This window comes from Somniosus microcephalus, chromosome 18, assembly GCF_052327205.1.
Source record: "Somniosus microcephalus isolate GS21.2 chromosome 18, FLI_Smic_1.0, whole genome shotgun sequence".
Classification (NCBI taxonomy): Eukaryota; Metazoa; Chordata; class Chondrichthyes; order Squaliformes; family Somniosidae; genus Somniosus; species Somniosus microcephalus.
The window spans coordinates 58524686-58540311 of NC_141004.1; the positions used below are offsets into that span (position 1 = coordinate 58524686).

Below are 15626 nucleotides of genomic sequence, written 5' to 3' on the forward strand. Positions count from 1 at the left end.
TGTGCAGTGGTGTCCCCCAAGGGTCAGTATTGGGACCACTGCTCTTTTTGATATACAGGAAACTCTCTTAACCGGCACCTAAATAACCGGAAATCTCTGTTAACCGGCAAAATTCAGGAGTAGGTTCAGGTAAGTTTTACTTCATATTAGTGGCAGTTCCTGGATCTGTGGCCATGTAACCGGGGTTCGTGCACTTGTTGCTAAGCAACAGGGACGCTTGGTCTGTGGCCAGAGTTCCTGCACATGTTGCTAAGCAACAGGAAAGCCTGGATTTGTTGCTGTGTACGGAGCTCTCGTACCTTTTAACTATACCTCTCTGTAATCCGGACTTTATTATCCGACACCAACGGGACCGGCGTGGTGCCGGTTTATCAAAGAGTTTGATCTGGACTTGGGTACACCGGGCATAATTTCAAAGTTTGCAGAAAGCATGAAACTCAGAAATGAAGTAACCAGTGATGAGGATAGTAAAAGACTTCAGGAGGACATAAGCAGCCTGGTGAAATGGGCAGACACGTGGCAGATGAAATTTAACAGAAGTGTGAAGTGATTCATTTTTGTAGGAAGAATGAGGAGAGGCAATATAAACTAAATGGTACAATTTTAAAGGGGGTGCAGGAACAGAGAGATCTGGGGGTGTATGTACACAAATCTTTGAAGGTGGCAGGGCAGGTTGAGAAGGCAGACAGAATCCTTGGCTTTATAATTAGAGACAAAGTATAAAAGCAAGGAAGTTATTTTAATCCTTTATAAAACACTGGTTAGGCCCCAGCTGGAGAATTGTGTCCAATTCTGGGCACAACACTTTAGGAAGGATGTCAAGACCTTAGAGAGGGTGTAGAGGAAATTTACTAGAATGGTACCAGGGATTAAAAACTTCAGTTATGTGGAGAGACTGGAGTTATTCTCCTTAGAGCAGAGAAGGTTAGGGGAGATTTGATAGAGGTGTTCAAAATCATGAAGGGTTTGGATAAAGTAAATGAGAAAATGTTTCTAATGGCAGAAGGGTCAGTAACCAGAGGATAAATTTAAGGCAATTGGCAAAAGCAGAGGCGACGGGGGGGGGGGGGGGGGGGAATGTACGCAGCGAGTTATGATCTGGAATGCACTACCTGAAAGTGTAGTGGACACAGATTCAATAATAACTTAAGGGAATTGGATAAATAGTTGGAAGGGAAACATTTTGCAGAGCTATGGGGAAAGAGCAGGGGAGTGGGACTAATTGACTAGATCGCCGCCCCAGGGAGAGCCCAGGGGTTTTCCGAGGAAGCTTTGGAGGCATTGGTTTTAGCGGTGGGGAGATGGGATGTCCTGTACCAACTGGCAGGAGGCCCTCGCCACAAGTCTTCCGCACCATGTGGAGGGAGGTAGCGCAGCAAGTCTCGGGCAGCACTGTGGTCCCCAGGACCCCCCGCACAGTGCTGGAAGAAATTTAACAACCTCACTCGGGTGGTCAGGGCAAGTGAATGCTTCAACAAATGCTACATACCATAATCTTCACATACTGCCCAAAGCACCACACCCCCAGCACTCACATCTCACACCTTGCACACAATGACAGCTATTCAACTATGGCAGGCACATCACCCAAACACATTGCTTCACACTCACTTTCCTTTCTCTTGCAAGCCAAGGTGGCGCACAATAGGAGGGAGCAGGAGCGCACAGGCGGGGGACAAGCTGACACACAACCACCGTCTGCGCTGGAGAATCGAGTGCTGCAAATCATTGGGCGCCAGGTGGTGGGCGCTGTGGCCACCGGCGACGTTAACCCCTTTGGGGACAATGGTATTTTCATTCCTACTCCTTCTCACATCCCACTTCCCCCTCACCCCATAAGCGTTTTGCACTTTCCAGCTAATCATGCTGTACGCATGCATTTCGCCCTTCCTGCCCCCCTCCCCTTAACCCGACTCTTGTGCCTTTATGCCTTCAGATAAATCAGCAAGTAGCTGAGCAGCCTGTCCCTGGAGCACGGTGGAGCGCGAGAAGAGGAAGAACACACTGTCACTGCATCTCACCCGCAGACACCAGCTCAGATACTGGCACTACGCATTCTAGAGGCTAGTATAGTAGCAGGATCCACACAGGGTGAGGCACCAGGGACGAGTGGGCTGCAGCAAGGCCAGGGGGGGAGAAGGGCAGCTCCCGGAGGGACTCAGATGAGGACCTCAATGGGGAAGCCTTTAGAAGGGTGATGCACATAGAGATGATAGGTGCAACGGCAAGGGTGAGAGCGCCTCTTGGCAATGGTAAGGAGCATGGAGGAGTCCACTGCCAACATTGCACAAGGCTCTGCGCACACCATAGAGCCCATCCTTCCAGTCTGCAAAGGATGGTAGACTCCCAGAGACCGTGGTGACCCAGACCTGATGCTGCGTGAGATTGGCGATCTGGCAGCTTCCATTGCCGCATAGGCGGAAGCGATGCGATGTCTTTATGCTGCAATGGAGTCTATGCTTGGTGGCAGCCAATCCCAGACTGCTCATGTAGTCTCAGCTTGATGCCACGGAAGCTCTGACTGCAGTCGTGGCTGGATCTACCAGGGCTTCCACTGTGTTGCAGCAGGCCAGCAATCTGTGCGCCAATAGATTGTTAGGGATGCTGAGGTGCTGCTCCAAGGGATTGGCAGTGGTCAGGAACCTGCTGTCCTCTCAGGATGACAGCATTCCTGCTCCCACCACTGCCACTCCGCCATTGCCCTTGTCCCTGCCCAGAGGGCTGCCGCTCATGCAGAGGTGGTGCAGTCTCCAGCCAGAACTTCCAGGTCCAGAACTGGTCGAGGATGTCCTGCAAAGCAATGTGAAGTCCCCTGCACGGACACTCAGCAGCCTTCCACCAGCCCTGCTGCAGCCACTGGGCCAGAACTTCGCAGGAGCACTAGAGCAGGAAAAGGCACAGTAACAGGCACGAAGGGATTGCACAAGGGTGAAAAGTAAATATTTTTGGTGTAAATATGTGTCCACTACATTTTGATAAATTTATTACTTCACTTACCATTCTTTTGTGGAACTCTCATTTCAGCTTTGCGCTGTGACATGGCCTGCAAGAGTGATGGAAAGATGGGGATGTGGTGAGCAAAGGGGATCTGGGGTTTAAGTCATCCTGGTGTGAGGCTGGAGGTCTGTTTGGAGGAGGTGGCAGAGTTCTGTGACCACCTCCTTGGTGACGTGGAGCCATCTAATACACTACTGCTCGCTTCATTTGCTCGCTTCTTTGAAGGTAGGAGAAGTGCACCGAGGGCAAGGCCTCCTGGCGAGAGCCCTGATGTCCCTACTCATCTCTCTGCACACGTTCTTGTATTTCGCGCTGCCTACGCTCCCTCTGCCGTCGATCCTGGAGGGCGAGGTGGCATGCCAGTGCAGCCCTCATTAATATTACCAAGTGTAGCAGTTTGAATCTTTGAAGAATACTTGTAGCTACTTTTTAGTTGCCAGAAGACTCCCGATACAAAAGAACCTTGAAATTACTGAATGAAACTGTTGGTGGGTGCAATTAACAAAGAAACTGAAACTGCGCTAACCTGACAGCTGCGAGTGATTACTGATGATCCCTTTAAATAACGTCATTGGAACCGGCTTCCTGGTGTTGCACGCCAGCTCTCCCTGTCAATGTTTACTCCAGGCAGTGAGTTAAGGGGCAAAAATCAATTTTGCAAATCGGGCACACTCACTGATGTCACGATCTACCTGGCGTTGACGTTCCCAGCGATACCTCTTACCGGTGGGGCTACAGGGGCCGAATTTGGCACGCAACGCTGGATTTGCCTCGCCCCGGCACTACTGGTCTAGCGCCATCTACTGGCGCTAATGGAAGGTGCTATGAGGACAAATTTTTGCCCTTCTATTTTACCAATAGGAAAATAGCACCAACTCTTAGCCACTCACTTCCTAAAAATTACACACTACAATCAGTATCTAAACTGCAGCAAGTCAGTCGGTTAGTCTTTAATATTGTAAAGCAATAGTAAAAAGATCCAACTTCATAAATTGTTACCATTTGCAATGGTCTTGGGTTTGTAGAGAAAAGCACAATAAACTGTTGGGCATACGACATATGAGCAGGTTAAATTGTACCTATGCAAAATGTCAGCAGATTGACAAACTAAGGTTGGGGTAGGGTGGGGGAATCCTTTAAACTTTATAATGCAGGTGAAATTGCTGTAATGAAAATGGGTGAATGCCTGTTTTTAATCTGAAGAAATTGTGGCAATGCAGTTTTGAAATAAAGAATTCTAGAGAACAGAATTTGGCACAGGTTAGTTATAGTGAAAACAGGCACTCTTCTGTTTTTCGTTCGAAGGTGAATTTCTCCCATCACATCTTATGAAGTTAAATAACCTACTGATATACATCATTTACAAATAAATTAATTTAGCTAATAGTTTCAAGATCTGTCAGCAGAAATAACTATTTGGCAGCTATAGTTGATGGAATGGCAAGAATCAAAGCAACTACCCAATTGATTTGATTCCATCCCCATGCTACAGGAAACTTTCTGGTATCCGGCACGGACGGGACCGACCTGGTGCCAGTCCATTAACAATGCCGGACAACCGAACGCTATAGTAAAACATACGGAGCTCAGAGCTCCGTATAAAGCAACAAACCCTCAACAGCTTCAAAACAATCGGCACAAGTTGCAAGCGTCTCTGTAGCTTAGCAACAGCTTCAGCTACACCCTTGCACAGCCACAAATGGAGTAAAAAAAAAAGTAATCTGAACCGACTCCTCAATTTTGCGGGTAGATGGAGTGTTCCGGTTATTTAGTGGCCGGTTAATCGAAAGTTTCCTGTATTTAGATAGAACACTTGTGCCATTTACAGCATGGCGGTATCCTTAACAGATGTTTCCAATGAGTTGATCCCCATATGCTATTTAGATAAAATACTTGCGCCGTTTACAGTGTAGCGGCGCCCTGGACACAGCTGGCGGCCTGAACACAGGTGTTTCCAAAGAGTACACAGTGATTAGAATATCAGTGTTCTTAAAGACTTTTTGAATTCTTGCAGCAACTTCGTCCCACTTCAGTTTGTCCAGTCCACATCCGATCCTGCGGAGAAACAAGCAACACATCAGCAATGCAGTCCATCCAGGCCTCGTGGTGATGCAGAATGTTAGACTGCAACGTCCCACAGCCCATAATAATGATGGTTTAACACCTCCTGCTCTGTGCACAATTTCGATCATCTGGTTGCAATTGGGCAGTTGGTGCTACAGATGAGACAGCTTGTATGACTTTGGACCTCAATGGGTTGAAACAAAGGTCTTTGGAATCTGCTTTCGGCCAATTGGACATTATTTTTTATCAGATGCAGCTGCCACCTCCAAAATTAAATTTAGTGACAAGATACGATTCCATATTATGAAAAGATACATCTCAATTTTTCTTGAACAAACCGTAGCAAACTATACACTAAACAAATGGACAACACATTCAACTTTCCTATCATTACCTGGGCATTGAGATGTGTGTGACGCCATTATTCAAGCAGTGTTTCTTCATGGCCTCCAGGCTGCTTTGCAGACTGTCATAAGTTGGCCTATGCCAGGCCTTCTCTTTAGTAATCTGTGGAAGAATTGACCCACTTAATATCAACAAAGCATTTACAATCTAATTGTCCTTATAGCTCTCCCACATACAATGAGTTATGTAGTGATGAGGAGAGGGTATTAGATATTTGTTGTTTGAGTTGAAAGGCTTAGTGCTTTCCTGCCTGTATAATTAGTATAAAAAGGTACTGGGCATTGCAGAAGATTAACATAGCTGAACACAGGAGCTGAAGTTTAATTTAAAAAAGTTGATTTTGCATTCTTGGAATTGCGAGTCATAAAATTTAATACCTTATTTCTGTTCTGAGATGAATACAGTACCTTCAACAGAAAGCTTACGCCACAATGCAGCACGAACTAGCTTCATATTTTAGTTCCCACCACCACTAGTGTTCTGAAATTTCACAATGTGGAGCAATGTGGGATTTTAGAGAATTTGCAATGGTGCGATAGCCTCTGAGCAAGCAGTACAGCAAAATGCAGTAAAGCGTCCTGCAGTAGCAGAAACCATTCCTCCCTGGCATTCTGCCCCAGACAGATTGAAATAGTAGTATGGCAATGCAGTGATTTTTAGGGCTATGGCACTGCTATTTGAACATACTGCTATTGTCATGGCCAATGTTTATCCCTCAACCAACATCACTAACAGATTACAAAAGCAAAATACAGCGGATGCTGGAAATCTGAAATAAAAACAGAAAATGCTGGAAATATTCAGCAGGTCAGGCAGCATCTGTGGAGAGAGAAACAGAATTAATGTTTCAGGTTGATGACTCTTCATCAGAACTAACAGATTATCTGGTCATTATCTAATTACTGTGTGCAAATTGGCTGCCACATTTCCTACATTACAAGCCTAACTACACTTCAAAAGTACTTAATTGAATAAAGTGCTTTGGGACATCTTGAAATGTGCTACATAAATGCAAGTCTCTCTTCTTTTACTCTCAGTATCAATGTGAATTGTAACAAAATCTTGGCCATGGCATTTAGTGCAACACTTACTCGTAACTGTACAATTGCCTACAAATTTGAAAACCTGCCCCACATTGTGTGAAACATACGGAGTCAAATTAGTGGCACACTCAAAATGGGCCATTCCTCTGCTGCATCTCAGGATATCTTCAATGATGGTTCAGACACCGTGCTTGTACCCAATGGGTAATCACAACATTTGAACATCCAGAAATATTCTATCAAATAAGAAAGCGTTACCAGGAAGTAACAAAGCTCAATAACATGATCACCCACCTACTATATACAAAAATAAGCCCTAAATTGCTGACACCAGGCAATAGTCCTGGCCTTGCCCATGTGGCTGATTATTAAAAAGTTTCTACAAATTTGTACTGCAACATAAGGAACACGGAGTAGGCCATTCAACCCCGCGAGCCTATTCCAACAATTAGATCATGGCTGATCTGTATCTCAACTCTATTTACCTGCCTTGGTTCAATATCCCGGAATACCCTTAACTTAACAAAAATCTATGAATTTCAGTTTTGAAATTCTCAATTGACCCCCCCTAGCCTTTCTTTTTGGGGGAGGGGGGGAAGAAAAAAGTTTCAGATTTCTACTAGCCTTTGTGAAGTTGTGCCTCCCGACATCAATCCTGAACAGCTGAGCTCTAATTTTAAGATTATGCCCCCTTGTTCTGGTCTCCCCCAACCAGAGGAAATCGTTTCACATGTAACAGAGGTACATGTGAGCAACAGATAAGAATTATTCCGAGTGCACTGGTGTCTAAAGGTTAAGCCTGGAGCTTGAACCCCTCCCAAGCTTAGTCCATAAGCAACTGCTGCCTTTTTAATGACAGGACTGATTGCTGTATTTTGTATGGAGTTTTCTTCTGGTTTAACAGAAAGACGACATTTCAGCACTCACGTTACAAACCTGGCACAACAGTGTGAACTATATTTTGGAAAACCAAAGAAAATTTATCAGAGGGTTAAAAAATATATTTATTCTGCATCTGGTGAATTTGAAATCATTCAAATGGTGAACAATTCCAGTACTCAAATGATTAAAATATTCTCCTCTTCATTACCAAATAGTAAATGTATCGTTGTTCTGTCTTCAGCACTGCCACATCCCCAGTCTTCTTTTCTGTGAAGAAAATCACCAAAAAAAATGGTCATTTTAGTAATAGGTAAATGCCTTGCAAAGATGCTACAACCGAATGTCAAGAGGATGGATAAAATGACACATTGCATTACATTAACAAATATGGAAGTGTGACAAGGGATTTAGGAAGAAGTCAGATTAAGAACCACTAATGAGGTCCATCTCTGATTCAATTATAGAAACAATAAACCTTCTGTTTATTGCGTTAACAGTCTGCACATTTTAAAGAGGTCATGGAAAAGGAGCTAACCCACAGTTTCCTTATAATGAAGTCCTCAAAAATAAACATAGTAGTGACACTTTCACAGTGAACACTTGAAGTACAAGTTCAGGTAGCGTGAGTATAACAACAAGTATTTTCCCAAGATTGGGCTTTTTAAACTTTTCTATGAACACAAGGGGTGAAAAGCCAGTTTGACTGGAACCTCTGAAAAAGGATAAGCTGAGCCAAACAAGTCCTGCAGTTGGTTAACAATATAATTACTTTTTAAATGTTTTTAATTTTGTCATACTTTTAGCACAGTTGTGAACCACATAGTTGAGGTGCTAGAACAGTATTAACTTGTATAAATTTATGTTTGCTATTTTTTTGGAATGAATTATATGCACATATCAATACTGGAGAATGGAGCACAAGTCCACTTCTGAAAGAACTTTGATTATCTTTTCTTTTGACTTAAGAATTTGGGGTGGAGCTAAAACCTTTGACAAATCATAATACACATTTCATTGGGGTAAAATGTAATTAAACTTTATTTCACCTATAACTAATATCTTACTCTGGTTCAGCAGCTCCTTAACAGATTGAAACTTCCTCTTGAATAAGACTGCTATGCCTGCTCCCATACGACAGTCTTCACTGATGCAGTGTGCCAGTGCGTCCTGCACGGGACATCTGAACAGATCGCCAGTCACGTAATGGATCTCAAAGCTCTGCAGTGGTCAATGAAGAGACATTGTTGTTATGTACTTACAGCACTTGGAACATTTGCCATTCTTGCTGCCGCCAGCCCCCCCCCCCTCCTTCCCGGGGAAGTTGTTCAAAGAGATAGGTTTTAAAGGAGCGTCTTAAATAAGGAGGAGAGGGAAGTAGAGCTGCGGAGAGGCTGGGAAGAGAGGAATTCCAGAGTTTAGGGCCTAGGCAGCTGAAGGTATGGCCACCAATGGTAGAACGATTAAAATCAGGGATGCGCAAGAGGCCAGAATTGGAGGGGGGCAGATATCTCTGTACTTAAGTCAATTAAGTCTATGTGCTATGTTGGTCAGACTTATTGGTAGTGGTCAATGTTATTTGGCACCTCAGGCAAGGCAAGGTAGCAGAATGCTGCAGGTATCTTTTGAACTATTAGCTTCAGGAGATGACGAACAAAAAAAATTAAAAGAAGTGCATCGAGTACTTGCTCAGTGACATCCATATACTTACATTGCCCTCTGGTGGTTTGACTGTGGAACTTGACATTTTGCTCCTTTCAGTTCCTATTGTGCTTCCACCTGTTAAACATGACAAAAATGAATTTATTTTTTAAACATTCTCCTCCTCCTGTTCCCACCTTCTGCCAATGCCCGTTATCACCTGCCTCCACGGTCAGTCAGAAGAACTGAAATGTTCTACTCTGGTTCATCGCTCCACCATTGGTGGCCGTACCTTTAGCTGTCTTGGCCCTAATCTCTGAATTTCCCTCCCTAAACACCTCTCTCCTCCTCTAGAAAGGTGCACCTTAAAACCTACCTCTTTGACCAAGCTTTTGGTCACCTGTCCTAATATCTCCCTATGTGCTCAGTGTCAAATTTTATCAGATTATGCTCCTATGAAGTGCCTTGGGACATTTTATGAAGTTAAAGGTGCTATATAAATGCAAGTTGTTGTTGTAGTGGTACATTTATATGCTCTGTAGAGTACTGATGAGATCTCCAATTTGCCCTTTCTCGTTGTGGAGAAGGACACATTTGTTGGAGCTCCCTCAAGCAAACAGACTTATATTGGGAACTCCTGCATGGAGAATCAAATGCACATCTGCACTGCACTTCTTTATGAAACAAGGCATTGGTACATCAACCCGCCATAGCACCCGTGCAACAGGCACTTTTCTGATCTTTGGTTGTCCCTAATATTTTGTAGCAGCAACAACAAAACTTGTGGACTGTTTGCAAGGAAGTTCAGGAGAACTTGCAGCAGACTTCAACTTGTATTGTCGGCAACAGAATCACAAACACAGCAATTCTCCCATCAACAGGCCACAAATACTAACAATTTACAATATATACATGGCAGCCATCAGTTGGTTTGCTAAGAAATACCATTGTGGACAAGGCACCTCTTCCCTCAGCGCTACTCCTACCAGAGTCCTGCTGATAATGGAAGCGATTCTGACCACCGCATGGGTGGGAATTCTCGCGAGAACAGGAGTTCCCACCTACAGCAAGATCGTGCATTTATATGTTCCCACCTACAGCAAGATCGTGCATTTATATGTTCCCACCTACAGCAAGATCGTGCATTTATATGTTCCCACCTACAGCAAGATCGTGCATTTATATGTTCCCACCTACAGCAAGATCGTGCATTTATATAGTACCTTTCATGTCCTAAAAATGTCCCAAAGCAATTTAGTCAATTACACTGAAGTGCAGTTACAATTATTGTGTAGGCAAACAGCAGCTAATTTACATACATGATCCCACAAACAGCAGAGATTTAAAATGAGCTGTTAATCTGCCTTAGTGGTGTTGAGACAATGTTCCCTGTAATTTCTTTTGGTGCACGGGCCCTTTAATTGGCCGCACAGCCCATTCAATTTTTCGCGCATGCCTGGTTATGTACATTGAAAAGTCCATGAGCGACCCTGCATGGGACCTCCAGAGCACTACGCAGCTTAACGGGAACAATGGGTTGAGGGATAAATGTTGGCCAGGATAACAAAACTCCCTTGCTCTTCTTTGATTAGTGCAGTGAGATCTTTGACATACACCTGAACAGGCAGATGAGACTACAGTTTTGTGGGATTTTTACATACAAACATGAGAATTAGGAGTAGGCCATACATCCCCTCGAGCCTTTCAATAAGATCATGGCTGATCTTGGATCTCAACTCCACTTTCCTGCCCTATCCCTATATTCCTGGGTTCTTCTGGAGTCCAAAAATCTATCTATCTCAGCCGTGAATATACTCAATGACTGAGCCTCCACAGCCCTTTGGGGAAGTGAATTCCAAAGATTCACAACCCGAGTGAAGAAACTCCCCCTCATCTCAGTCTTAAAAGGCAGTCCCCTTATCCCGAGACTATGTCCCCTTATCCCGAGACTATGTCCCCTAGTTCTAGACTCTCCAGCCAGGGGAAACAATCTCTCAGCATCTATCCTGTCAATCCCCCTCAGAATTGTATATGTATCAATGAGATCACCTCATCCTTCTAAACTCCAGAGTATAGGCCCAATCTACTCAATCGTACACCTGAACAGGTAGATGGTGCCACAGTTTAACATCTCATACAAAAAGGAACCTCCAAAAATGCAGCACAGTCAGTCTAGATTGAGGCCTGAACCCTTCTGACTCAAGTGCTCCGCCAAGTCAAGATAACAATCCAAAATGCAGCACACTACAGTATGCAGCAACTAGAATCACTGCCATTAACAAAAGGACTCACGAGCAGCACGGAGGAGAGAGAGGAGAGTCAGCAGAATGCATGGCAATGAAGGCAAAGAGGAAATGGATAGCAAAGAGAATAGGAAAATAGGCAATGTAGTGGAGAAAGGGGAAATGAAAGGAAGTGGCAGAAGCAGGAATCAGTGCTTTGGAATGAGGAAGGAGAAAAAAAAAGAGAGAATGCCTGATGTGATTGAAGGGGTGGGTGGGGAAAATCACCATCTTGAACTGGGGAAGGGGTGGAAGAAGAGTACCAGGTTGAACTGGTTTGGAGGGGAAAGGAGTGTCATCGTGATGGGGAGGGGAGAATGTGGTGAAGAATGGCATTATGAGCTGGCAGGTTTGAAGGAAAGCTCCTGAAAGGATGGGGTGTTCCATGGTGAACTGGAGCAAGTGAAGGTTGATGCAGTTGTTGCTGTTGAGATAAGTGTTGGGGAAAAGATGAAAATCTAAATGTCACTTTTCCTTTTCTTACATCTAAATATCTAACAATTGTGAAGTATAAAAACACTTAAAGTTAACAAGAATACATTAAAATGTATGCAAAGATTCAATTTTGAAAAAGGAAGATGCCCCCCAGACCCCACCTAGAAATGCACCAATTTATCCCTTCAGGCTTTCATGCACTTATATTTTTTCATCCAATACAAACAAAGCATCAAGTATACCTTTACAGCTTAAGTTACAAAGTCCATGGAACAACTTCTTTGCAGATCATAAGCTTTAAATTAGGGCCAGTCCAGAGTTGCGAGCTTTCTGGGACTACATCTGCATTTGCTGGTTTTCAGAGTTAAAAGCAAATTGGATTTGATCAGTAACACGGTTTTGGTTCAACTACATCACTAATATTGCTGCATTTAAAAAAAAAATACAAGCCTGGCCAAAACACACAAATAATTTTACCTGAACAGCCACTCAGTGTCAGCTGTGCCTCATTTGGTAGCACACTCACCTCAGAGTCAGAAGGTTGTGGGTTCAAGTCCCACTCCAGGGCCTTGAGCACATAAATCTAGACCGACACGCCAGTGCAGTACCAAGTGGGTGCTGCACTGTCGGAGGTGCCGTCTTTCTGTTGAGACGTTAAACCAAGACCCCGTGCTTGTTCAGGTGGACGTAAAAGACCCCACGGCACTATTTCAAAGAGGAGCAGGAGAATTATCCCCAGTGTCCTGGCCAATATTTATCCCTCAACCAACATCACAAACAGATTATCTGGTCATTATCACATTACTGTTTGTGGGAGCTTGCTGTATGCAATCTTCCACAAACTACTGCCTTTCCCACTTTACAACAATGACTACACTTCAAAAAGTACTTCAATGGCTGTAAAGCGCTTTGGGAGTCGGGTGGTCGTGAAAGGTGCTATAGAAATGCTAATTTCTTTCTTTTAAAAAGTGGCTGCATCACACCGGCCCGCCTGATTTACTGAAACTGCGCCAACAGGCTTCGATTGGATTTAACGTCGGCGGATGTTTAAAGCCGTTTCTGTGGTCACGGAACCGCCGTGTGTCGGGCAGGGAACCGGCCCGGTTACCCCGGCAACAGGAGCCGGGCCTGCGCCCAGGAATCTGACCAGGCCTGAGGCCCAGCTCCTGCGGGTGTGACCACAGCATCCGAGCGCCCGGGCTTTCACTTGGTGAGAGGCCTCAAGGCCCAAGCCGCGCTCGATTGTATCGGGGTCTGAGCGCACGGCCGGCGCCCCAGTCGCTTCCCCCTGCCCTCACGGTGTGACAGAGAGCGGCTGCTCCACCCGAGCGCCCCTACCTATGGCCACTGCATCCGGCCAAACCCGGCTCACACGGCTGCTCCACCTCGTCACCAGACCAGCCCCAATCATCCCGCCAATCCGCTGCAGCTTGCACCTCCCCCTTTCCTTTTATTGTTCGTTTCCTTTTATTTCACGGGGCTCTATCGAATGAAAACTGTAACTTAAACAAAAAAATTAAAGGAAACTTAAATTAAATCAAAATTCTAATATTTCCCGGGGTAGATGTCGCACTCCAGTCCCTCCGGTCACCCACCGGTGGCGGAAGGCCTTGAGCGTGCCGGCGGACACCCCGCGTGCTCCATCTCCAGGGACACCCGGGCGCGAACGTAGCCGCAGAAGAGAGGCAGGGAGTCGGGCCGAACGACCCACCTCGTCGCCCGCTGCCTGCACCTGTTAACGGACACCTTGGCCAGCATGCCTTTTTAAAAAAAATTGCTTTCTCTTAATTGGAACAATAAGAAAACACCCAGTGTCATCAAACAAAAGAGCCCCCCTTTTTTTAGAGGAACGCAACTAATAAACACCCAAATCATAAAAAAGACAAAGGGAAACTTAGCAAATTAAGTCATTGGCCCTGAAATGAGGATTGGGAGCTTGCCACGCGTGCAAGCCCCCGATGTGCACTCACCCTGCGCGCCGACATCTGAAGCCCGGCGCGCTTGCATTTCCTGTCACTGGCCCGGTTCAGATGTCGGCGCGCTGTGCTAACCTGATCCAGCGGCGTAGTTAGTGCGATGTGCCGGCTGGGATCAGGTGAGCACTGTGCAGCCAATCAGGGGAGGGGAAACTCATTCATGAGTTTGACAGTATGAACTGTCAAACTCATGAAAAGTATGGGCTGCCAAAACACTACTTAAACTTTAAATAAAATTTAAAAAAAACATCCCACTGATTATATTAACTATAAATAAGTTTTAAAAAATGTTTTAAACAATTAATCAAATTTTTGAAAAAAATAAATTTTTAAAAAATAGGGTCTAAAACTAAACTTACCTTACTATAAATTCTTTAAAAAATAATAAACCTGTGGAAATTTTTTTTCTAAATTGTACTAAAAGCCCACTTACCTGTAAAACTAAGTACTTACGTCTGTTTTTTCCACGCGTAAAAACCGGAGGCCTTTACACTCGGGCAACTCTGAAAAAAAAAGGAATTTCACTGCGCACGCGCTGCCTGTGCAGTCGCATGCGTTCTGCCTCTTAACCCCTTGGGTCAGAGGACAGGAAATGCCGGTTTTCCCCGCATGCGCTGTGCATGCTGAAAACCGGCAATTCCTCCGGGCACACGCGTGAGTACCCCGTCCGTACTCACGCGTTGTGACAGGAATTACTGGGCCCATATGTTTCCACCTCTGTCTACTACACACTCCAGTCCAGTCGTAGAAGGTTATTTGCTTCCTAAATGGCAATTTATTTCAAACTTTTATCACTCTTCGAGCATTCATCTTATCTATTTTTACTTTTCACTATTAAATCACCATATCTACTGATGCACGGATTTGGGTCACTCCTGAGCTATTCACTCTTAAACAGAAACACAGCTCCATACAGGCTTGCTTTTTTTAAACTAATGCTGCTCAGTTCATTGGGATTGGTGTGGAAACAGCAAGGGTTAACCTCCGCTTGATGCCCCACACATGCCGGCTGCACCTCTCGGTAGTCTCGCAAAGGTAATCTTGGGGTAAGATATTCAGTCGCTGATGTGCCAAATAACTGCCTGAGTCCAAGAGGTTAAAGCTTAAAACTAAAGGCTTTTATTAAGTAAGAACATGGCATCGAGTTAACACAAGGCAGCCATCATTCATCACCGACCCAGCCCTTATGAGTAAGACTCACACCAATCCGGAGGATCCAGAGGGGCGGGGCTAGGGAGTAGCATTAGTGGTTACATCTGTAGAACATTCCAGACATTAGCAAGTAAAACAACAACAGACAATACAAATGCCAGAACACAGAGTTATTTCATCACATTCACCCCCTGCTATAGATTCAGTCTGTCAGGAGGTCTGATAGTCCTCTGGGAACGACGTAACTCTTGCTGAGGCTCCTCCCGGAGTACTAACTCCGGTTCATTCGAATTCCCAGAATCATCAGTGTTTTCCACACTGAGGATTTGTGTCTCTGAAGGTCCAATACCACGATTGAAAACTCTACTCTCAGAGTCGAACTCTTTTCGAGCTCCAGCAGGTGCAAGATCTTTAATAGAGACCATATCCTCTTGCCCATCTGGATATTGAATGTACGCATACTGGGGATTAGCATGGAGGAGTTGTACTTCCTCCACCAGTGGATCAGTCTTGTGGCCTCTCACATGTCTGTGCAACAGCACAGGGCCCGTGGTCGTCAACCATGTGGGTAACGATACTCCATTAGTAGCTTTTCTTGGAAAGCTAAACATCCTTTCATGAGGGGTGGCATTCGTCGCTGTACACAAAAGAGACCTTATGGAATGCAGCATGTCTGGCAGGACATCCTGCCAGCGAGAGGTCGGCAGGCCTCGCGACTTCAGAGACAGTACGATAGCCTTCCACACTGTCGC

General features: G+C 44.9%; 1 protein-coding gene across 7 annotated transcripts; it reads right to left on the reverse strand.

Annotated features, from left to right (window-relative positions):
• Positions 1-3932: 3932 nt before the first annotated feature.
• LOC147105305 (ADP-ribose glycohydrolase OARD1-like) lies at positions 3933-13806 on the reverse strand. 7 transcript variants are annotated; one of them, XM_086011538.1, is made up of 7 exons: positions 13717-13735; positions 13085-13242; positions 9100-9167; positions 8456-8609; positions 7600-7658; positions 5456-5568; positions 3933-5052 (listed from the first exon to the last, which is right to left on the reverse strand). In XM_086011538.1, exons 2-7 carry the CDS (start codon positions 13155-13157, stop codon positions 4878-4880), a joined length of 642 nt encoding a protein of 213 aa, XP_085867664.1. In that variant the 5' UTR covers positions 13158-13242; positions 13717-13735; the 3' UTR covers positions 3933-4877. The 7 variants fall into 7 exon arrangements, with proteins under 7 accessions (XP_085867664.1, XP_085867666.1, XP_085867668.1 ...); XM_086011540.1 differs by lacking the exon at positions 13085-13242 and having other exon boundaries at positions 13717-13806; XM_086011542.1 differs by lacking the exons at positions 13085-13242; positions 13717-13735 and adding an exon at positions 13458-13476.
• Between the last annotated feature and the right edge of the window lie 1820 nt (positions 13807-15626).

Bases quoted from the DNA above. Each gene is read 5' to 3' on its own strand.
- LOC147105305 (XM_086011538.1), bottom strand. From the start codon at position 13,157: ATGATTGGGGCTGGTCTGGTGACGAGGTGGAGCAGCCGTGTGAGCCGG. The intron at 9,168-13,084 runs GTAGGGGCGCTC...CATGTTTAACAG, and splicing joins GCCGGATGCAGTGGCCATAG to GTGGAAGCACAATAGGAACT. The intron at 5,053-5,455 runs GTAATGATAGGA...GTTTCTCCGCAG, and splicing joins ACACACATCTCAATGCCCAG to GATCGGATGTGGACTGGACA.